This window comes from Trypanosoma cruzi, genomic scaffold, assembly GCF_000209065.1.
Source record: "Trypanosoma cruzi strain CL Brener 1047053512773 genomic scaffold, whole genome shotgun sequence".
Classification (NCBI taxonomy): Eukaryota; Euglenozoa; class Kinetoplastea; order Trypanosomatida; family Trypanosomatidae; genus Trypanosoma; species Trypanosoma cruzi.
In genome coordinates, this window is record NW_001849162.1 from 1782 (window position 1) to 25595 (window position 23814).

Consider the following 23814-nt stretch of genomic DNA (forward strand, 5'->3'; position numbering starts at 1 on the left):
GGGAAATCTGCAACTGCACAGCAAGTGCCGGCGAATACATCGCAGGGAAGTGTGGACATTGCGGCGGCTTCGAACTCCCACGCCGTTGGAGAAGCAACGGGTGATGGCAGCACTGTGCGTGGGAGCGGACTGCTGCTGCTGCTTCTCCTGTTGGGACTGTGGGGGTTTGCGGCTCTGTGAGGAGTGACTGGCTGCCGCGTGGGACACTTGCGACCTCCCCTGCACAGAATTAACTCTCCCGAGAACTATTTTCTTACCTCAAAAACTTTTTTTTTGTGCGTTTTTTCATTTTTAACTTTTTAAATTTTTTATTTTTATTTCTCGCACCCTCATCCCTTTTTTTTGCTTTTGTGGGCAATCACCATGGGCGTTTTCTTTTCTCTTCTTTTCTTTTCTACTCTTTTAAATTGTTTCTTCTGCACTCTTCCTGTGAGGGTGCCGTGTGTTTCCCGCCCAACTGCTCCACTCGCACACCACCGACACGCTCATGACGACGGCCCTGTGCGCCTCGCCTGCTGCACGCATGAGGAGGGGCCGCGACGAACGGCGCGCTGAGGGAGCCGTGACGTGTGGGCGTGCGACGAGTGCCAGTGGGGCGGAGCACACATTTCTTTCCCTCTTGTTTTGTTTTCTTTGCGGCCAGGGCTGGCAGACACCCGCAGCGCCACACACACACAGCCACACCCTGCCGCCGTGTTTTTTTTTGTTTCTTTTTTTTTTTTTTCTTTTCATTTCACGCGCTGGCAGTTCCGTCAGCATTTCTCTCCCCTCCGATGATTTTTTATTTTGCTGCGCTCACTCTCCCGATGGAGAGACGCGACTGCCGTCATGTCTGCGTGCTTCTCTCAGTCCCCACACACACGAGTGACTGTGCTCTGCGGGCCGCACTCACGCGCCGATGAGAGGACTGAGGGGAGCAGCAACACGCCGATGATCCCATGAAATATAAACGATGTGCGGACACACGGAGGGTCAGACGGTTGAAAGACATTTAAATATCTTTTAATTTTATTTTCGGAGAAAATATGCAGACAATTTCTGGAGCAACATGGTAGTTTTTTTGTGTTTTTTTTTTCTTTTCTTTTTTTTTTCTTTTTTATTATTTGTGTGTAGCCGTGATAGAGGACGATGTTTTCTTTTTTTTCTTCTTCTCATTTTCATTTTTTTTTTTTAATTCTTTTCAAAGTGTGAGGGGTGGAAGGGTGAAGATGAATTTTTTTTTGATTTTAAATAATTTTTTATGAATTGCCGCTGCTTGGCCTGCAGCGCAATATAATGAGATTGAGCAGTCTTTTTTTTCCTTATTTCCGCCATGTGCTTCTGCTGTACATTTTTTTTTGTGGGTCTTTTCACATGCTCTGCTCCTCTTTTTTACTTCTTTGCTTCTTGTGTTTCTGCAGGCACACACAACCACATTTACGCACAAGATGCACATTGCAGTGGATTTGAATGCGCCTTTTGTAGTGCATGCTGGCAGTTGCGTGTGGCGGCTGTTGTCTTCCTCCGTGGCCATGAGGAGAAGGGAGGGGGAGCGCGCAGCCCGAGTCTCCTTTCCTGTGGGTGTGGTGCACCGCGTGCGACTGCGCTGAGTTGGGCTCCGTGTCCCATTGAGGGCGGGATGGTTGGAAATTTTGTGCCGCGTCATGGATGGATGAGGGTTCGCTTGCTCCGTGTGCGTTGTGTGGTGGCCGCGGCGTTTTTGCTGTTTCCCTTTGGCTGCGGGAATGAGCTGGGGGAGATGGTGGTGGATGTCTTCTCCTGCATGGTGGGTGGCTGCTGGCGTTGTGTGCCTTCCTCGCGTGGATGCCGTCTCGTGGTGTGTGAACTGTGCGGCTGGGCCTGCTGCCCTCTCCTCATGTTGTCTGCTCTCTCGCTGTATCCGCTGTGCTCCGTCCCTCTCCCTCTCGTTCCATTCCTTTTCCTTTCCGTCTCACCGATCAGCTGACTGACACCAGCGACTCCACTACGGGCGATGGTGACTGCGATGGTGACGGTGCGGCGCCGTGTTGGTCCTTGCGCTCTTGTGCTGCTGCTGCTCGTCCGTGTGCGTGACGGCTGCTGCTGCTCGTCCGTGTATGTGGCAGCTGCTGGGAGTGCTGGACATGTATCTGATGATGCGGATGCGGGGGTTGTGCCGGTGGATGTGTCGTGTGCTCCGAGTGACGGCGGCCTGAGCTATCGCGTGTGTGTGTGGGCGTGGAAGAAGTGTTCCGCTGCCAGTGCTGAGGCTGAGTGTGAGAACTACACTTTCAGTGGCTTTGATGTGCGCATGCATGGCAGGAATGGCGAGCTGGGTGCTGTGTGCAATGTGGCGAATGCGGTGCACAAATGTAGCAACTGTGCTGCCAGCTGTGCTGTGAAAGAGGAAGGGGCCACCGTTGCCTTCACGACGAATGTGACGACGCATAAATACGCCGGCCCTTATGAATTGTGGCGGCGTCAATTTTCACCCCGATGGAGCCATCCATCCGCCCGCACGGAGCAGCGATGCTGACCGGACGGGCATCTGTCAGTTGCCGCCACCCCGTGAAGGGAGGGATGACACAAAATCTGGCGAGACAGCTGCGCCGCAAGTTAATGCTGAGCCGTCACGTCAGAACGAGGATTGGCGACGGTCTGCGGCGGCTGACGGACCCAACACCGTCGATCCGAGTCCCGCATCCAACACGGCGACCAACACGTCCGAGACGAGGCCTGAGTTTGCCAGCAATCCAAACGAAGTGATGGTCCCGAATGCATCCATGAAGAGGCCTTCCTTTGCCAACGGTCCGAGAATATTAGTGGTGTTGAATGCATCCGGGATCATGTCTGTCACTTGTGGCGGCAGGGAACACGTTGCTGCGGATAACACGTACGAGGTGAATGAGCGCAGCGCCACTGGACACAAATCCCTCGTTTTAGAAAGTGGCGTTGCAGGCAGTGGATTTGTTGCTGAGGGTGATGCGTACGGATTGAGTCAACGCAATGCCTCTGGACAAGAAAACCCCAATTACGAGAATTCACCGCGCAGTATTCCGGGAGCGGTGTGAGTCCCGACGACTGCTTTGCCCTGCGCAACGACGCGAAATTGACACTGCGAGAGTTAACCGTTGACGGCACTGTGCGTGTGCGTGTATTGGGTGTTGCTGCTTCTCCTGGGATTGTGTGGAGTTGTGGCAGTATTGTGAGCCGAAGAGTGTGGGATTGCGACTCCTCACGGAGAACATGTGCCGCGTTTCCTGCGTGTTTTCTTTTTTTATTTACATTTGGCTTTGTTGGTTTTGTTTTTGTTCTGGAATGATAAGTATCGTTGCTGTTCCTTTATTCAATGATTGCTTGCTGCACACTGCCATGTGTGACTTATTTCCCCTCTTTGTTTTGTTGTTGCCCACACACTGTGCCGGCCTCATTGGTGTGCGTCCCACGGACTGCACGAAAGGAGGATTGGATGAACAGGCCGGATGCCGCAATGAAGTGTGAAGAGTGTTGTGGGCTGGTGGAACAGTACGAACTTTTTTTTGCTTTATTCAGTGCGGGAATCATGTATAGACAAACAAATGTTTTTTTTATTGTGCCGTATGGCACATGAAATGAAGGTCGTGCCTGGTCGACGTTTCATTTTTTTTTTTTTTACTTTTTGGGAGCCTTGCCGGACTTTCAACTCTGCCCTTTTTCGTTTTTATTTATTTTTATTTCTGATTTGCGTAGCGGTGTGCGAGTTCTGCAATTGCACTGATTCTCTCTGCCTCGTGTTGTGTGCGCTGCTGCTGCTGTGGTGCGGTATTTCTGGAATTGCGGCCGATGATGCTGGCGATGCCGATGGCAGTGCGGTTGAGTATTCGCTCTCGCGGTTGGGTGCTCAGCTGTGGAGGGGTTGTGTGGAGGAGGTTGGCAGGAGGACAGGAGGCGGTGCGAATGCGTCCGCTGTGGAGGAATGCGTGCGTCGGGGGATGGACGGTGTGCGTGCCGTTGTGGATGGCCGTCGTCGTTGGAGGCGTCAACAGTTTGCCGTGGCTGCTGCTGATGGTGATTCTGGTGGGAATGTTAAGGAAGAAAAAACAAAAACATTATCCAAAGAATTACATCAACAGCCGCAAGAATAGAATGTTGTGGCCCCAGGAATGAATGAATCACCGGGAAGGGCACACGAACCATCGTCCATTAGAGAAGGCGGAGCAGGATCAGAGGAATCACAATCGTCGTTACGTGAAGTGCTTTCTGAAATGCAAAATAATGTTTTGGAATCACAAAAAGTATTGGGAGGAGTTGGACGAAAGGCGGAGTCAACTGTAAATGGTCCAACTGGCTAAGAGTCAGCTGCTGATGGCTCCGGTCACATTGAATCACCCGAAATTCGAGTCACTGGCGATCCGGGAAGGGAATCCTCTCAGAAGGGAAGTCCCAAACTTACTGCGTCATCGCAGGGTGCGGGGACAGGGGAAGCACTCCAACCCCCAACACGGACTGGCGGTGGAACGCAAAAAGATCCAGGAATAAAAATTACAGAAACAGCAGAAACACCGGGAGAACAAATAACACAAAAAGCAGATCAGGGAACACCGCAAGAGGGGCAAGTTCCCAAAGTCCAACAAAATGTGTCAAGGCCAGCAAATAAACAGAGCAGGGTCGAACAAGAAGTAGATCCAATTACAACTTCTGTGAATGCACCGGGTGTAACACCACAACAAGAAAAGGAAGGAGACGCCGAAAATGAGGGAACAGCCGATGAAGATGAAGCGGAAGAAGAAATTGAAACACAAAAAGACATCGCAGGACGACCACTCACTCCCATTCGGGAGAAATCATCGCATTCAATATCTTCTGTACATGACAGTGCTGCTTCTTTCAGTCAGGAAGAAAAACCCACCGCGCACGTCATTTCCGAACACCTTCCAATTTCTGAAACTGTATTGGGGGAAGGTGGCCGCCAACATGGTGACACGGCAACCCCCACAACGTCAACAGCAGTAACGCACCTTCTTCAGTTACCGAGCCTGGCGCCGCCACAACCACCAAGACCACGACAACCACTCATAATGCGAGTAATCCTGACTGGGATGGCGCCAAGCTATTCACGGAAGAAAATGAGAAGAGGGATGAGACACCCAACATTAACAGCGCATCAGAAGGCAAAAAACACACACCAGCCAACAGTGAATTGCCCACAACAGCAACATACCACGCCAACAATATAACAAACGCAACACCACCTGCCGACAGCAACGGCAGCGCCGCTGCCTCCCACACCACCTCCCCTCTTTTGCTTCTTCTTGTTCTTGTTGTGCGGCTGCGGCTGCGGTGGTGGCCGCGTGAGAGTGAGGGAGGGAGAGCCGTGCACCGCCCGCACACACACTCTTCCTTCACTCTCTGTGTGTGTGTCCCTTTGCATGGACTCTCGCCCTCACCTCACCCCACGAAGCACACACAATAATGTGCCCATTGTATATATGCATGCACACCCATGCAGGCCCGTTGGTGCTCTCTTTTGCACGACACGCACCGCTGCCGTCCTGCCTGGCTGCATGGGCGGAGCACCGTAACTGTTTCTGTTTTGTTTTCATTGCATTGAGTGGGCGACCTCTCTCTCTCTCCCTCTGTGTGTGTGTTTTGCTTTACGGGAGTAACGAGAGTGTGTGTGCGCTGGTCGTCCCACGCTTCGGCTTTTTGTTTTGTTTTCCTTTTTGATTTTGTGGTTGAGTGCACCCATTCCGCGGCTGCGTGTGTGTGTGTGTGATGATATGAGTAATTTGCGTGTGTGCTATCTGCCTCTCTCTGCCGTTGCTTTCTTCAGACTCTCTTGTGGCGCACAGCTGCTCCGCAAGTATAGGCGCTGCCAAACACACAAGCACATGCACACACACATGCCGTGTTTAAAACGCTGAGAATGCACGCACGCAGAATGTTTTGGCTGCGGAGGCCCTCGCGAGGGGGGAGGACGAGAGACCGCGATGTGTCTTATCGACGTGTTGCGAGCGTGAATGTGGCGGCATGCAGGCAGGTGGGTATTGGGAATGTTGAGGGTGCCTGGGAGAGTTCGGATTGGTTCCCACCCAGCAGCTTCACGTGCAGAAGTTTCTACCTTGCTGTGGATCCGTTGATGGGGTTTATCCGGCTGTGCGACGTGGTGTGCGCCGGCGGCGAAGCGGGCGCGCTGGAGGAGGCAACTGCAAAATGATTGGTGGAAGCGCGTGCGTGCTGCGAAGGACGGTCGTGTTCTCTTGCATCCCGCTGGTTGTTTCGTGTGTGGGCGTTGCTCTTTGTTTGCTGACGCGTGAAGAACGGCTCACCCGCCGTGGCTCCTTCTGCTTGTGGCAGTCGCTGTGTGTTCCCGGTGCACTGTTCTTTCTTCTCGTTCCGTGCGTCTGCGTGCGTGAGCTTTTTTTTCTGGGGAGTGACTACGGCGGGGGTGATGATGGTGCCACTCACTGTGCATGGGTGACCGTGCTCAATGGCTTGCCTCTTTTCACGGTATGTTTTCTCTCTATTTCTTTATTTTTTAACTTTTTAGATAAGCTAGGAAAGAAAGCAAACAAGCGATAATTGCCACTTTGAAATTGAAGTCACTGAAAGGACCAACAACAGCACACACACCGCCCACACACATATTTGTATGTACTCACGTGTTGCTGCTGTGAAGGCACTCCGCACACACAACCGTCGCCGCGTGACCGGATCCAGCGGAAGGAGGAGGGAAGGAAGCGAGAGTGAGCCGCGGAGGCCCAACATGTCCCGGCGTGTGTTTACTTCCGCGGTGCTGCTCCTATTTGTCGTGATGATGTGCTGCGGCCCCTGTGAGGCTGCAGACGCTGTGGAGAGTAAGTCCAGGGCCGTGCAACTGCCGCAATGGATCGATCTATTTTTGCCGAATAAGACGGAGGTGGTGGCAAAAAATGGGTCTGCAGGTGGAGTGAAATTTGCGTTCATCTCATTGTCTCTTGTGAGTGCTGGTGGAGTGATGATTGCCGTTGCCGAGGGTCGCGCCAAGTATAATGAACCTCACAAATCGGGCCGGTTTGATTCTTCTGATATTGTGACGGGGTACATCAACGCTACGTGGGATTGGTCCACTCTTTTTGGCAAGGTGAGTGAAAGTACATGGAAGGCACACACTGTGCTTGGTACAACGGATGGAACGAATCGTGTGTGTGTTGTGCTCCGCCCCACAACAACCATGAAGGGCAATAAGATGTTTCTTCTTGTGGGAAGCTCTGCCGTTTTCTATGAAAGTGGTGGGAATTGGAGCTGAAACTGGTTGTTGGTGAGGTCACGAATCCCACGGGTGGCGAGCCAAGTGAGTGGATAAAATGGGGCGAAGTTCAAACCACTTTCGAAACTGATCTTTTCTGCTTCTCACAAAAGTGAATTGGTGCAGTATTCTGCTTCTGGTGGCTCGGGTGTTGTGCTGGAGGATGGCACGTTTGTGTTTCCGTGTTTGCGTATAATGAAGAAAATGACGGTTTCTCCATGATCATTTATTTGACGGGCAGCGGCGCAAACCGGATGCTTTCGAATGGAACGTCTCCTGCGAAATGCGAGACCCCCGCGTCACCGAGTGGTGGCAGGGACAGATTATCATGATTGCTCATTGCGATGGGAGCCGGTATTGCAGAGTGTACGAGTCACTTGACATGGGGACAATGTGGAAGGAGGCTGTCAGAAGACTCCCGGGCATTTGGGTCAACGCACCATCAGGAGCCTATCAGAAAGAAAGCCTGCGTGTGGAAGCCCTCATCACCGCGACAATTGAGGGAAGGAAGGTCATGCTGTACACCCATAAAACTAGCCATCCCTTGGAAGCGAGTGAACCCAATGCGCTCTACCTTTGGGTCACGGATAACAACCGCACGCTTCACATCGGACCGGTGTCTGTGGACGGTGTTGTGAATAAGTCGTTTGACAACACCCTGTTGTACTCGGATGGTGCATTGCACCTTTTACAAGCGAAGGGAGATCATGAAAGCACAGACATTTCACTTGCCCGCCTGACTGATGAGCTGAATACGATCAATTCCACCCTCAGTACTTGGGCGAGACTGGACACCTTCTTCTCCAAGTCGTCCATATCCACGGCGGGTTTGGTGGCAGCTTTGTCCAATGCGGCCGGTGACGACACGTGGATCGACGATTAGCGCTGCGTGAATGCAACTGCGAAGAAGGCAGCGAAGGTCAAAAATGGGTTCAAATTCACGGGGCCTGGGTCCAGGGCAACATGGCCCGTGAACGGCCGGGAGGATAATGACCAGTACGGCTTTGCAAACCACGATTTCACTATTGTGGCGACGGTGGTCATCCACCGGGTTCCGAAGGGGAGCACTCCTCTGCTGGGTGCGGGTCTGGGGGACGGTTTCGGCAGGAAGATTATTGGGCTGTCGTACGGCATGAATAAAACGTGGGAGACAGTGTTTGACGGCACAAAAACGACACCGAGCAGCACGTGGGAGCCGGGGAGGGAATATCAGGTGGCGCTGATGCTGCAGGACGGCAAGGGCTGCATGTACGTGGATGGTGTGCTTGTGGGGGGCTCTGCGACGATACCCACACCTGAGACGCTGGGACATGAAATCACACAATTCTATTTTGGTGGAGGTGAGGGAGACATCAACAGCGATGTGACAGTGACGAGCGTCTTTCTGTACAACCGCCCACTGAGTGTCGGTGAACTAAAAATGGTCAAGAAGAGCGACGATAAAAAAGGAAACGGTGACGGCTCCATGCGTGGGGGGCGTCTCTCGGGTGCTGCTGTGCGGCATTGTGGCCCTTTACTGAGAAATCGCGGTGAGGACTTCCTGCCACCAGCTGGGACATATGCGTCTGGCCACGCACTCTTTTAAATAATTGCCACTTTTTGTGGACACTTTGTTTTATCTGGTTTTAGTTTTATTTTACTGTGCGCCATTCTTGCTGTGCAGGGCTTTTTCTCCATGTGGAAGCATGCTCTTCCTCCGGGGACTGCACCGCGGGGTTTTTGTTTTATTTCTTTCTTTTGTGTTGTGTTCCTCCGACAATTACGGGATTCACTCAGTGCTTTTTCTTTTTTTAGTGACCAGAGGCGCGCTCGGCACTGTGTGCCGCGCCGATGGTGCCGGCTAATAAAAGAGACAATGGAATGGGGACACGAAACCGCGCCGAGTGTCCCAGTGGGATATAAATAATGTGTGGGCACCGGGTGTTTGAACGACTGGAAGGAGTGTAACGTATTTTCTTATTTTTTATCTGCAGGCGAGAAATGCGCACCGATTTGGAATTCACGCAGCAGCGTGCAGTTTTTTTTTTTGTTTTGTTTTTGAGTGAGTTCATGATGGATGACCGATTTAACCTTGTTTTATTTTACTTTTCGGCATGTGTCCTGCGGCTTGCCGCAGCGTGGGCAGCCGTGCAGTGTTGCGTTTCAGCATTCATCCTGTTTGTTTGTTTTCTGGCACTCTTGTGTGGTTGTGTGTGTCCTCAGATGCTTTGCTTTTTTTTTTGTATTCGTTGGTACACGCACGGCGTACATGTTGCAGTGCAGGTGGATTCTTGTTTTGTGCTTGGTGCTGGCAGTTGCGTGTGGCTGCCGCTCCCCCGTTGTGTTGTTGAGGGAAGAGGCGCGTGACGGCGTCGGTGAAGAGGGAAGGTACCGACCGCTGCTGACGGTGACGGTCTTTGCTGCAGGCGATTTGAAAAGAGGTGGCGTGACTGGTGTCAGAACCGAGATGTATGAGAACCGCACCGCATCTCTCTTTCGTCTCGTCATCCTCTAGGTCCACTGCAGCCAGAAGCCACACGCACCGTGCGGCAGCGGCGTTACCACCATCCGGAATTCTATGAGCCAATCAGACTGCACAATTGATTTGGGCTCTTGTCCCCCGTGTCTGAGTAGTGCCGCTGTGCTTTTTCTTTTTCTTGCTGTGTATGCCATGCAATTATGATTTTGCTGTTTGTTGTGCAATGCAGAACCATCTGTTACACTAGCGGCACCAATGGTCATGTGTCTTTTTGACAGAATCGTGCAACTTGGCACCGCGGCTGTGTGAGACTGCGCGGGTGATGGGAGGGCGGTGACATCACCGGGCTGACTGCGTCTGCGCTTCTTTTTGTCGCTGGTTGTGCTTTGGTGGGAATGTCTGAGGTTGGATGCTTCTTTGTGCCACTGTGTTACTGTTGTTTCTGCCTTCTTCCCCTCTGACCGTGCAGTTAGAGATACTTTGGCTTGATCAGCAAAACTATCGTTTCAAGGTATTAGTTATTGCTCGTGGCAGTATTAGGACAAGTAGTAGTGGTATAGCGATCTATCGGATTTGTGCTTTTGGATTCTCCATCTGTAGAAAGGGATTTGTTAGGCAGGAGTTACGGTCGACGGTGCGAGTGCGATACGCCACGGCAGTCCTGTTGATACGTGTCTGGGTCGGTGGATGTGGTCTGCGGTGGGTGCGTGTCCGCGCAGCCGGCACCGTGTGCGGTGCAGGGTCATTGCGGCTGTGCGTGTGGCGCTTCTTTTTGTGTTGGCGCTGGCTGCTGCTGCTGCGTGGATGCCTGCGGCGCATGCGGTGGTGTTGCGACTGCGGGGCGGCACGGTGGACAGAGCCATCACGGTTGGCCGCGCCGTGGACACGGTGCTGATGGACGGCGTTTACATCACGAACGGCGTGGCTGTTGTGTTTGACGTGCCGGCGATGCTTCCCGGCGCGCTTCGCATCGAGTTGAGGGATTGTGTGTGCGACGGCGGTGCGCAGATCCACGTGCGGGGCTACAGCGGCGAGCCGGCGCGTGACCGGAGCCTGGAGGTGAGCGTGAGCGGGCTGTCCGGGAGCTACTGCTCGCTTGTGTTTGTGCACAACCTGCCGGCACACACGAACGTGACGGTCCGTGACTCGACGATTGTGACGCCGGGGCCGATGCGCTACTCGCAGCTGAGCGGGCTGACGGACGCGGTGGCGTCGCCGCTTGTGCTGTACGCGACGTCGCTGTTGCAGTCGCAGCTGCGTGTGAGCAACACTGTGCTGAGGTCGTTGCAGGCGGGCGGGTCGGCGGTGTACGTTGGCGGCGACGTGGACCTGCTGTCGAGCGCGGTGGTGCTTGACGGCGTGTTGCTGGAGGCGTCGGGCGGTCCGACCGCGTCCGCGATGCATGTGGCGTCTTCGTCGCGTCTCAGTCTGCAGAGCCACTCGGTGTTCTCCGTGACGAGTGTGTCGGTTGTGAGCAGCGGCGGCGGCATTGTGCTTGGCGAGCGCCTCGCGGTGCTTGATTCGGTGCTGCGCTTCGTGCGCGTCGAGGGGTTTGTCGCGTCCTCGCTGGTGCGCTGCGACGGTGGGACGGTCGGTGCCGGCGGGTGGCTGGACCTGCACGACGTGTGGGCGGTGGGCGAGGCGTCGTCTGTGGCGTCGCTGTCGGGTGTGACGCTGAGCGGCGGTACCGTGTCGATTGCGCGCTGCGCTGCCACTGGCGCTACGCTTGTCTCCGGGCCGACGATCACGAGCGGCGTCGTGTCGGTGCAGTGCAACCGTGCCGGCGGCCGTGTGCTGCAGAGCAGCGGCGACTACCGCATGGCCGGCCTGCCCTCCGTGAGCGTGGTGCCGTGCGACGGCTGTGCGGCTGCGTTGGCGTGCTTTGATGCGCTGACGGCGTCGTTCTCCGAATGCGTGTGCAGCTGCCGTGCCGGCGGCGTGGGCGAGGCGTGCCTGCCGTTCGACGTGCCGTCTGCGAGGTCCGGTGGCGGTGGGCAGGACTGCGTGAGTGGCGTGACGCTGACGGAGTCGGTGACGGTTGGTGGCGGGCGTGCGACGACGTGCTTCGACTCGGTGGTGTTCGGCGGGCCGATCATTGTGGCGGTGGACCTGCGCTTGATGGACGCGTTCGCTGACGCGCTGAACGTGACGCTGCGCCACTGCGTGCTTGCGGGCGGCGCGCAGCTGCGGATTGGCGGCCTCAGCGAGATCAAGGCGCGCCTGATGCCCCACGCCCTCGTCAACATGACGAATGTAACGTCGCTGGAGGGCACGATTGTGCTGCATGGCGCGATGCCGCCGAACTCGAGTGTGCTGCTGGCGAACTCAACGCTGCGCGCGACGGTTGGCGGGTCGCGGTACTTGCCGACGACTCGTGGCCACGAGGGATTTCGGTACGGCCCCGCGCTTGTTCTGGACGGTGTCCGGCTTCTGTCGACACGGTTTGTCATGACGCGGTCGAAGCTGGTGTGCGGCGGGGATTCGTGCGCTGCGATCCTCGTGGAGCGCGGCCTTGGCGTGAGCCTGTCCAGCGTCTTCTACATGGACAACTGCGTTGTTATTTCGGACACGCACGTGATGTACGCTATTGCTTCGGACCTGCGTGTTGGTAGCGGCTCCGTGTTCTCCATACAGAACAGCTCATTGAGTGCGCCGAGCATTAACATGTACGAGGGCGCGTGTATGTTCAAGGATGTTGCGGTGGATAGTGGCAGTGTGCTGCAGATTGTGTCCAGTAATTTCCGTCTCGGCTTCGCCATGCTGATGGCAAACACGCTGTCCGTGACTGGCGGCAGCTGGCTGGTGCACCGCGACAACGAGTTCCACATGGCCTACGTTGTGTACGTGGAAAGCGAAAACGGCGTTGTGTTCCGCGATCAGAGTGTGTGGTCGATACTTGACAACAACTTCACGTACGGCTCGTACTCGTCGACCACTGCGTACATGACAAACAAATGGTCACCACCATCCGACACGCGCCCGACCATCTACGGCGTCTGCAACGAGGCAAGGGGCTCACATGTGACGAATTACCGAGACGAGCTTAACATTGTGGCGCCCGTGACGGTGCTGGACTGTGGTGCGTGCACGGTGGACGCCGTGTGCTTTGCAGCAAGGACGAGCAGCATCAGCGGCTGTGAATGCGTGTGCGCTGCTGGCGGATACGGTGACACGTGTCTGCCAGCTGCGGTTCCGGACGTTCTTGGGCCGCTTCCGCTCCCCGATGCGAAGGACACGGAGGTCCGCTGCGTGCACGGTGGCAGCATCGGCTCCGTGTACGTTCCTGATCCCGGTGTGCGTGGTCTGTGCTTCGTCAATGTGACCTTCACCGCCGCGATGTTGCTGGACCTGTCGTATTTTGACGCGCCACAGCAGACACTGAACATCACACTGCTGCAGTGCGTCCTAATGGGCCTGTTGATCAGGGGGAGTGGTGCGCGCGTACACGTGAGCGTGACATCCTCGATGCTGGCTTCTGGTGCATTGGTGTTTGAGGGCGATTTTGGCGTGAGCTCCCAGATACTGATGGTGGGCAGTGTACTTGTGACGACGTCGAGACACGCCATTTCCTTTTTGCTTTTTATTTGTGTGAACTCGACGCTGCTGCTGCTTGACAACTACATCGAAGGGAATATTCACGCAGTCTATTTCACCAATGCTGCCGTTGATGGTGGCGGGGTCATTGTGAAGGGAAATACGCTGAGGGCAACGAGGGACGATGACGGTGTAGAATCATCCGTTTATGTTTATGCTATTGCTTTGAGGAACGGCGGCTACTTTGATGTGGAGAACACCAAGATGAGCGCGGTCAGTGGCTTTTATTTTCACGGGGATACCACCGTGAGGTCCGCGGGGCTGCTGCGAGTGGCGGACTGCACCTTTGTTGAAAGCACAGAGGAGTTTGAATCTGCGCTGGTGTTTTTGTCTGGCTCATTGTCACTCGAGGGTGGTGCGCAGTGGCGTGTGGAGGGTAACAACGTAAGTGCAGCTTCAATACTAAGTATAGCACATGCCGAGGTCAAAATTCAGCTGTCGGGCAGCGGCACTACTGTGGCGCTTGCACACAACCGTCAGGTGGACTCGAGGTCTTTTCTTGCCAGGTTTCTCCCATCGAGCATTGTCGTGAAGTTATCCGCGCGGTTTGTGGTTGGGTGCAACCTGCAGGGCGATGGGGAGGTGTCGTACGACGGTGTGTTTCCGGAGGGCGTGGTGGTGTTCGGATGTGGCACGTGCAACGACGACGCGGCGTGCTACATGCCCGGGACGGAGTCGGTGGACCGCAGCTCGTGCTCGTGCAGCTGCAAGGACGGATGGCATGGCGCGTCGTGTCTTCCCTTCGAGGTGCCCGACAGGGTTGTGCCGCCCTTGCCGGAGAGAGCCGTTGACGGCGACACGAGCTGCGTGGTGAACCAGACGCTGACGAAAATCACGCTGAACATGTGGAAGGCGTACCACTGCTACGTGGGTGTGACGTTCAGCGGCGTGGGTGCTGCGTTGACGTTCTTTCTCAATCGTATGCCGCTGCATCTCCCCATCAACATCACGCTCACTGAATGCACGTTCCGTGAGGGTGCCGCGCTGCAGTTTGTTGGGGGTGCTTCTGCGGCCGATTCAGCCGGCGTCCTGATCCGCGTGAGCCGGACGGTGATGCGGTCTTCCGTTGTTGTGTTTGCAGCTGCCCTTCCGCAGCACTGCGACATTGCTGTCACGGAGGTTGACGCGGTGCAGTCCTCCGAGGTCCAGCTGCCGCACATTAGGACCAACATGCTGAGCGTCGTGTTACTGCAGATCGTTGTTTTAAGCGCGTCCTCGCTGTTGGTCAGCAACATCAAGACGCATGCAATGAGTTACGGTTTGTTTGGTTTTTACTCGACCGGGACTTTGACGCTGGTGGGTGGCAGCTCGCTGTACGCGCGGTACTGCAGCTTTGAGGGATACAAATACCTGTTCTACGTGCACAGTCTCAGTGTGAGTGACCACTCCGTTTTTGCGCTGCTCAACAACACGATGGCCTCCGGAACAAGCCTCCTGTGTCAGCATCAAGAATTGAGCGTGTCGGAACACAGCGTGCTGCGCGTGGTGGGGAACAGCGGCTCCGTGTCCTATGCCATATATTCACTAAGCTTTTTTACCGTCAAGCGGTCAAGCTGGTTGGATTGGCGTGAAAACGACGTGGGTGTGGGTGCGATGTTTCATTACTCCCTAATAACTACTGTGAACATCGACGGCAGCAGTGTGGCGACGCTGACGGGCTGCACGATGGGCTCGACGGGGTTGTCGGTACCTCTGCTATCTCAGGCTGACGCCGGCTACCGGTTCGTTGCTGGGTGTCTGACGGTCGCGGGACGGGAGGTGACGACGGCGGCAGAACTGGTGCTCCACGGTATCACCAACGTGACGACGGTTGCAGTGTGCGGGGAGTGCACGAAGGAGGGCGACTGCTTTGCTCCTCTGACGACGGCGGTCATTGACTGCAAGTGCCAGTGCGCTGCTGGAGGGCACGGCGATGTGTGTGTCCCGGCGCCTGTGCCTGCTGGCCCGCCGCCACCGCCATCACCACCGTCGCCGCCCCCACCGCCACCTCCGCCGGTTGGTGAGTGCATCAGCGACATGGTGTACCCCGAGGTTGCGCAGGCTGTGGGCGGCGGGCTGTCGTGGCTGTGCTACCGCAACGTGACGTTCAGCGGGGGCGGCATGAGCCTGACGGTGCTGGTTGGGGCGATGACGGGCGACGTGGTGAATGTCACGTTCGATGGATGCACGTGGAGGGACGGCGCCGTGCTGTTGCTGTTGGGCAACGCGTACGCCGCTGTGGGGTCGCTGCACATCGTCGTCACCGGCAACACATTTAGTGACGCGCTGCTCAGCCCGGAGGGTGTGTTTCCACCGCGCACGAACATCACGATCAGCGGGAACCGCTTTACGGTCACGAGGCTGATCCCTCGGTCGGGTTTGGGAGTTATGAGGCCGTCGTGTGTTGCGATGAATGGACTGGTGATCAGCAACGACTCCGCGGTGGTGCTGAGCGGCAATGTGTTTCAGAGCGTGATGACATCGTCAAGCGCCATCCGCGTTTCCAGATCTGCGCTGAGGGTGTCGTGGCACTCCGTGTTTGCGGTGGTGGGCAACACGTTTCATATGGATGGCGGTGACGGTACGCTGATACATCTTGAGGGGACTAGACAGTCCTTGCCGCTGAGCGTACTGAACAGTTCTGCCGTGGTGATCCGAGGCAACCTTGTGACGAGGCCGGTGAAGTGCTTCGTGTTACTTATTCGGACCTTAGACGTCGAGTCTTTTTCAGCGGTTGTGTTTCAGGGCAACGAGATGCAGCGAAGCTCGGTTGTGTTTATCTCAGGCGAATCGTCCAACATCTACTACAACTCCTGGCTGCAGTTGAGCGGCAACCTCTGCCGTGAATCCCCATCGGAAGCGTTTGCCTTCCTTTATCCCAAAGTGAATCTCCGCGACTCCACGGTGTCTGTGTCCGGCAACCGATTCATGTCCAGCACGGGCACGCCGACAATGCTGCGGATACCTCAAAGTTCCCGCGATCTCACGAACGGAGCGATTGTGGCCGCGTGCAACACCGTGAACGGCGAGGAGGAAGCGAACTACGCCATCCCGTCTGTGTACAATGCCACCATCCTGACCTGCAGCGACCCATGCACCCTCGCGGCTTCGTGCTTCCCTGCGTACACGACGACGGCCTCGAGTGATGGCTGCGCCTGCACGTGCGGTGAGGGCGGCCACGGCGATGCGTGCCTGCCCGTCGCTGTCCCCGAGCCACCGAGCACTGACGGCACCGACTTGTGCGTGCGGGACGTGCGTGTGGGTGTGGAGGTGAACGTCAGTTTCGGGACTTCGGTGGTGTGCTACGTTGGTGTGGCCTTTGTGGCGGATGTCGTGGTGGACATGGAGTCGATGTCAGGGAGCGTGCGCAACGTAACGCTGGTGAACTGCACGTTTGTGGGCGGAGCGAGCCTGTACGTTGTTGGGTGGCGGTCCGACCCGCCTGCTGGACAGCGCGTCGATGTGTTGGTCAGCGGGCTTGAGTCACGCTCCGGCGGCGGCGTGCTGGTGGCGAACCGATTTCCGCCGGGCTCGCGCGTCACTGTGGTGGACTCGCTGCTGATCGCAGAGGCGCGTGTTGCGTACCGCGATGCTTACGAACTTGGCAACCTCTCCGCGTGCCTCGTGTTGCACAACGTGAATCTGACTGGGAGCGTGCTGACCATCGCGCGCGCGCATGTGGCGGCTGTGTTCCGCGGCGCTGTTGGCGTGTTGTTTGTTGGCGGCGTGGCGCTGTCGTCGCGCGGTGCGCTGTACTTGGACGGACTGTCGGTGCAGACGGCGCTGGGGCTGTGCGTGTCGGTGGACGGCGGTGTTGCTGCCAGTGGCGGCTCCGTGGTGGCGTTTGTTGACAGCGACTTCCTGCTGTGCAAGCACGCGGTGTCTGTGCGTGGGGCTGTGAGCGTGTCGGGCTCAGCTGTGGCGTTTGTGCGGAGCGAATTTTTGTCGGCGGGGGACTACGCGGTGGCGTTTTATTCGACGGTGAGTCTGGCCGGCGGGTCGATGCTGCTGGCGAAGGGCAACGTGCACGACGGCGTCTCGAGGGAGATGCTCTACGCGGCTGGCGCCGTGACCGCTGCTGGGAGCACGCTGAGCTTTGTGCGCAACCGAGCGCTGCTGCCACGGATGCTGTCGCTGAGCCTGTCGCTCTCGGCTGGGGCGCATTTGAGGGTGGCGTGCAACGGCGCTGGTGGCCGTGTCCTGTCGACGGCGGAGGAGTACGCAGTGGCTGGATTTGGCGACGCTGGGAGCATCGACGTTGCTGGGTGCGACGACTGCGACAGGGACACACACTGCTACGCGCCCAGGACGGCGTCGGCCAGCGTGAAGGACGGTGTGTGCGCGTGCTTGTGCGGCAGCGGCGGGTACGGCGAGGCGTGCGTGCCTGTGGGAGCTCCCGCGCTGCCGCCTGCCGTGGGCACTGGGTCGAGTGTGTTCGTCCGCGAGGGCGTGACGGTGCGGTCGGCGTTCGTTGTGCCTGCTGGCGCGAGCGATGTGACGCTGCGCCACGTTGTGCTGGACGGCGTGAGTCCTGTGCTCTACGTGCCGTGGATGGCGCGAGACGGCGTGCGGATCGTTGTGCAGAACGTGTCGCTGCTGAACGGCGCTGTGCTGTACGTGATGGGCGGTAGATCGTTGCGCGGTGCGGTGGCGGCGGGGAGCGACGAGAGCGGGCCGGTGGAGCTGTCGGTGTGCGATGTGGAGGCGCTGAACGGTGCGCTTGTGCTGACCGGCACGTTCCCTGCGGGGTCCGTGCTGACGGTGACGGACTCCCTGCTGGTTGCCGCGAGGTCGACGCCGCTTGTGTATCTTCCTGGCTCGGAGTCCTCGCCGTACGCACCGGTGCTGGTGCTGTCGGGCCTGCGGCTCGTGCGGTCCGTGCTGGTTGTGTCCGGCGTTGCTCTCGTGACCGTGATGACTGGTGGGCGGACGGTGGTGGTGGACGGCGCGGTGCTGGAGCTTGTCGGTGGCGGTGTTGCGCTGGACGCGGCTGTGCTCGGTGGCGAATATGCGTTGTACGCGAGTGCGCGCGTGGTGGCGTCGGGGGGCGCTGTGCTGCACGTGTCGGGGAGCCAGGTGTACGCCGCGCATGGGTTGGTGTTCGACAGCGGTGTGGAGGCCAACGCGTCCGCCGTCGTAGTGAACGACAACGCCGGTTCGCTGACCGATGGCGCGCTGCTGGTGCTGCGGGGGTGGGCGTCGTTTGCGTCCGGGTCGTGGCTGTCGGTGCGCGGCAACAGCATCAGCGGCAGGCTCCTGTCTGTGCCGCCGTACACGCGCCGTGCGGAGCTCGTGCAGAGCACGCTGACGCTCCACGGGAACGCCGGCAGCGGGCCCGTCGTGATGGACGGCACCGTAGCTCTTGGGGGCGCCGGCCGAAAGTTCGTCGTGGGGTGCCTGACGCTCAACGGGCAGGCGCTGCAGCCGATGGACTACAGGTCCGCCGGCATCATCGGGGAATTTCGCCCCGTGGCGTGTGGCGTGTGCGACGCCGACGTGAGCTGCTTTGCTGCCGCGACGAGGGCGATGTCGGGGTCGTGCGGCTGCCGCTGCGCTGATGGCGGGTACGGGCGCGACTGCCTGCCGGTGTACCTGCCGCACGTGGACGGGTGCAACCGCACGCTCGCCCCGCCGCCGCTGAGCCACACGGAGACGCTGACGGAGACGCGCAGCCTGACAACAACGTGGACGGCGACGCCGACACCAACACCGAGCCACAGCACCGAACACTACAGTCCGACGCCGTACGGGCCGACGGAGACCCTGCAGGGGACGGAGACGGTGGCGCTGCCGCCCACGCGGACCCCGACGGCGTCGGTGAGCAGCACGCTGTGGTGGAGCGACGTGGCGTGCCCGACGCTTGCTGTGACGACGACGGCGGCTGGTGGGAGCCTGACGCAGAACGACATTCGCGGCGGTGGGAGCGCCGTCCCGACGCGGCTGATGGTGGCGCTGCCGCCGCCGTTTCGTTGGGCACGCGACCCGCAGCTCAGCACGCACCTGAGCTTCGTGCCGGTGTCGACGGCGCAGCCGAGCGGGTTTGGTGGTCCGTGGGGAGCGATGCTGAGCAACACGACATGGGTGCGCAACGCGACGAATCCGTCCACCGTCCTGGAGCTGGCTGTGCCCGTGCACCGCGGTTACTTCATTGGTGCCGACGAGACGATAGTCATTCGCTGCGACGCTGCGGCGGTGTCTGGCGGCTGCAGGGGTGTGCTGCTTGGGTCCTTCACAATCAGGTCGAACACGCTGCCCGCCGCTGCCAGCGCCCTCTCGGCGATCACTGGCGTTGTTGCGGGTGCGGCGGCTGTTGCCGTGGTGGTGACCGGCGGGCTGGGCTCCGTCCTGGAGATGCAGGCACTCGGCGTTTTTGCGAGGATGCCATGCGCCTCGGCGCAGGAGCGTGCGAGCACCGTTGCGCTGCCGTACTTCCTGTCGGTGTTCGCTGCCCTTGACCCGCTGTGGATGGTGGTGGGCAACGCGCTGCTGGCCGCTGTGTTTGGCTGCGTGCACTGCGGTGTGATGGCGGCCTTCCAGCGGTGGCGCGGCGTGGACGCGGCGACTGCGTGGGCTGCGATGCGCTTCCCGAGCCTGACGTACGTTGTGGCGCACGCGATGCACCTCGGCATCTTCTTCGGCTCCGTGCTTGCACTGGCGATACCCGACGCCCGCGTGCTGCACCGCGTGACCGGTGTCGCTGGTGTGCTGTACGGTGTGGCGTTCCCTGCTGGCTTGTGCTACTTGATTGCCCGCCACGTGGGCGCGAGCTTCACGAGGTACTGGCAGTTTTTGAGGAAGCCGCTGCACGAGCGCCTGCTGTACCCCGTCGGGTATTGGCACCCCGCGGCGCAGCAGCGGATGTACGGCGGCATGCTGACGAACATGAGGGGCAGCTACGTGTACTGGTGCGTGTTCCAGCTGTCGGTGCTGTGCGTGGTGTGCCTGATTGCTGCTGTGCACCCGCCCGTGGGAGGCTGCCACGTCCAGTACTTCTGCATGGCGGCTGTGCTGCTTGCGGGTGCGGGCGTTGTTGCCTTCACGAACATGATGCGCTCGTCCTTCCTGACTGTGATGCACACTGCGGGCTTTGCGCTCCTTGCGGCGCTGTGCGTGGTCAGTGCGGCCAACCACCTTGCGCCGAGCGACGGCGGTGCGAGGGCGTACGCGGCCATCGTGCTGCTGCTGGCGACTGTGCTGCTTGCGGCCACTGCGTACAGTGTCGTCGTGTGGTACGCGGAGGACCGCCACTGGCAGGAGCTGCGCGAGCCGCGGCGTGGAGGGCTGGAGGCGCTGCTGCGCGATGACGAGGAGAGCGACGAAGAGACGCAGAAGCTCCACGACAGGACGTCATCGTCTTACACTTCAGGCACCACCGTTGCGTCGTCGTACCGACCACCCGCACCGCCGTAGCAGCCCATGGCCGGTGACACCCGCTCAGACGCTCTGAGCCTACTGGACCGTGCACCCGATGGGAGCTGCAGCATTAATTATGCTCCTCTGGACAGGTGAAGATGCCTTGCTTGACGAAAAAGTCGGCGCAGTTTTTTTTTTTTGAAGTGGAAAGGCTCCGACCCCAACAGTCTCTTTACGCGGCGAGAAGGCAAAAAGCCCCTCGCAGATGCGGCATGACGTAGACGCTTCTGGCGGGTATCTGCTTTCTTTCCATTATTCATAGATTGATTGGGTGATTTGGAGTTCTTATTTTACTTTATCGATTATCGACGACAACGGATTATCGAACTATCGCGCTAGCCCGGGGCGGATGCGTAACGTGTGTGTGCGTGTTTTACGCTCTTCGCTGCCGCACCAAGATGTGGGCTAGTGGTCTCTCTTTCATATCTGTACTCTGTAATGAGGAAGTGCTCGACGGCGGTGGCTGGCGTGCGGGCCATAGGATGCATTCAGGAAAACGTTAGGGAAAACAATCGATGAAGCCCTTCTGCGAAGCGTCACCTCCTGGAGGTTGTGAGTGTGCGTTGCTGGCTGACATGAGGGAGGGCGTGGGGGCCACGGCTGTGCGGCTGCGCAGCCACTCATCGGACTCCGCCCCGACCGCGTCATTGATTGTTGGTTTTTGTTGGTTTGTTTCTATTTGTTTGTGCGGGTGCCTGCAGTGACTCTCCCTCCTGTCCCACGATGACTGTGTGGGATGGCATGCTTGTCACTCTTTACACTTCTGGTGTTGTGTAGAAAAAACAACAAGAGAAAGAACGAAGAATTATGCGGAATGACTTATTACTTTATATGTAGGTATGTATGTATCGATGTATTTCTGTGGATTGTTTTATTTTTCTTCCTTCTCTTTTTTTCTTTTGCGTTGCTCCACACGTGTCTCAGTGTTTGCTTTACTACGGCCACACACGGGTAGCTTGAGCCACGGATATCTTTTTTCTTTTTGATGTCATTTCCTGTTAGGCACTAACGCGGTCACGTTCGGCAAGCATCCACTCTCCACAGCGTGGTGCCTGATATTTTGGAGTTATCTCAGATGTAACGCCGGCACCACCGCCGTGGCAGTCATGGGAATTAAGATGGGACGCGGGGCAGCGAAAGATATTGTGCTGCACATGTGTCTGTCGCATTTGTTCTGTCGTGGTGGCTTCAATGTAGAAGGAGAGGGATGAACATTGCACGATTCCGTGGCTTGGAGGAGTTATTACCCCCTTTTTTTAAAAATATTTTTGTTATGATCCCTGGTTCCCACCCGTGTCTGCCTCGATTTCTTTTCTGATTGGAGCTGCGCCATGGCCGTCCTTTTTTGTTGTTTGCGGGAGGAAGAACACATTGCGCGTGAAGAAGCCACACGTCATGCATGCGGCGTTCAGGGAGGTACGTATTTGGGGTGGAGTGCACATATGTGGATGTCATGTGAGACGAAGCGGGGGCTGACTGATCAACCGTCACTCCTTTTCTGGAGAGTGTGCTTTTTTTTTTTGTCGCCCTTTTGTGTCGGGGCACGACGGGATTGGAGGCCACTGCCTCACGAAAGGTCTTGCGCACATACACACTCTCATGCCACTGTCGCCCCCGGAGTGGGGTGCAAATCCAATTTTTGCTGCTTTTTGCATTGGCGCAATTATTTTTATTTATTATTGGCTGACGCCTTCCTGTCCGGCGTGTCACTTTGATTGGATTGTGTGGGACTGCTCGCCAACACCATCAAACGAAGCAGGCCGACGCTTTCACGTATTTAAATGCCATCTTGCACGCACGTATTTTTTTTACTTGTTCAGTTGATGTGCACTCAAACAGCGAGGGATTTGGAACTATGCGTGCGTGGAACTTGTCCTGTCATGTGAACTGCGGGCAACACCGAGGGGCTGCCACTTTTACTCCGCAGAGTTGTTGTGTCTCTTTCCAGGGCTGGCAGGGAAATTCCATGCAGTCAGCTACTGTTGGTGTGTCCCCAAGTGTTGCCACTCCATGCGAATAATGTGCTTCAGCGAGTGAGGGGATGATTGGGTTTGTGTGCACTCTGATTCTGTTTGCTGCTTTGTGCGGGCACGCAACACTTGAGGGGTGGGAAAATGGAGCGGGGCGATGTATGGCTGCGTCTCGCCCATCGTTCAGTGCAAGATGGTGTGGTGCACATTGTGGTGTTGACTCTGCGATGTGACTGCGTTTTCGTGTGCGGCAATGGTGGTGGATGGAGGAGGGTGCTGAGTTGCATCGGTACGGTGGGATCGTGTTTTCTTTTTATTCTTTTGTGAAGGTGCACACTTATTTTTAGTGTTAGTGATAGGGAAAACAGACAAACAGAAAACGTGAATAAAATAAAATAGAAAAGGACAATAATGTGGCGGTGTTGTGGCCGATTGCACGTTGCGTTGCTGCGGGGGCGGTGGGACTCGACTGTTTCACCGACAGGCGTTGCAGTGCGGCTGCGTGGCGCACCGACCACCGAGCCGTGCGAGTGCCACGCCCAACGCCATTGGGACTGCGGGACGAAACAGCCGCGACTGTCCTTTGGAGCCAGCGGCATCTGTGTTGGCTCCGACGCTGCAGCTCGACATGTGGCGGGGAGTAAAGAGTGACTGTCGTGGACTCTTGACAGCCTGGTGGAAGATCTAATGCTAGACGGAGATACTCTCAGCACCAGCTTGAAGCTTAATATTTTTGTGGAATTGTATTGGCTCCAGGACGACCGTTGATGAAAGACTACAATGCGACGGGGGAGATGTTTATTCGGAGACTCGATGCTTACGTAAAAGGCCGGCAGCTTCTTGAAGGAATTCTTAATTTGATACGCTACCAGGTGTAAAAACTTCTTCACGAGGGTGTGTTCTTTCTTCATCAATGGAGGGACTATGAGAGGAAAGACACGATCAATTTCCGGGCAATGCAAAAACTTGATTCAGCTCTTGAAATGCCAGACGGATACTCGGAGCAGCGAAGAAAATTCACCGTTGTAACTAAGACTGAAGATGTACTTTTTAAACGGAAAGTTTGTGTCATGGACAGAAAGCTGAATGAGCCTCTTAATAGGAGATTTGATGGCAGGGGCTTTGTGGACGCCAATCGGAAATTCTTGCAGGAGGGGTTTTAAAGGACCCCGAGA

At 57.0% G+C, this 23814-nt stretch overlaps 2 protein-coding genes and 2 pseudogenes across 2 annotated transcripts, besides 12 other annotated features; all 4 read left to right on the forward strand.

Moving 5' to 3' along the window:
• Positions 1–967: a sequence feature (heterozygous, Esmeraldo-like haplotype).
• Positions 288–320: a sequence feature (AT_rich).
• Positions 371–404: a microsatellite.
• Positions 697–729: a microsatellite.
• Positions 968–1171: a sequence feature (areas merged during assembly that could not be assigned to a particular haplotype. This can correspond to areas where the two haplotypes were merged or to regions with more than two copies in the genome that were merged during assembly.).
• Positions 1056–1098: a microsatellite.
• Positions 1132–1181: a sequence feature (T-rich).
• Positions 1172–1769: a sequence feature (areas merged during assembly that could not be assigned to a particular haplotype. This can correspond to areas where the two haplotypes were merged or to regions with more than two copies in the genome that were merged during assembly.).
• Positions 1212–1242: a sequence feature (AT_rich).
• Positions 1770–5215: a sequence feature (areas merged during assembly that could not be assigned to a particular haplotype. This can correspond to areas where the two haplotypes were merged or to regions with more than two copies in the genome that were merged during assembly.).
• Positions 2424–3029, forward strand: Tc00.1047053504689.10 (uncharacterized protein; the record flags this gene model as incomplete). Its single annotated transcript, XM_805837.1, has 1 exon — positions 2424–3029. The coding sequence occupies one exon, from the start codon at positions 2424–2426 to the stop codon at positions 3027–3029; it is 606 nt and encodes a 201-aa protein (XP_810930.1).
• On the forward strand, positions 3781–5292 carry Tc00.1047053504689.20 (annotated as a pseudogene).
• Positions 5216–23814: a sequence feature (areas not merged during assembly with more than two copies in the genome that could not be assigned to a particular haplotype).
• Positions 6590–8854, forward strand: Tc00.1047053504689.30 (annotated as a pseudogene).
• On the forward strand, positions 10371–20666 carry Tc00.1047053504689.60 (dispersed gene family protein 1 (DGF-1), putative; the record flags this gene model as incomplete). Its single annotated transcript, XM_805838.1, has 1 exon — positions 10371–20666. The coding sequence occupies one exon, from the start codon at positions 10371–10373 to the stop codon at positions 20664–20666; it is 10296 nt and encodes a 3431-aa protein (XP_810931.1).
• Positions 15222–15272: a microsatellite.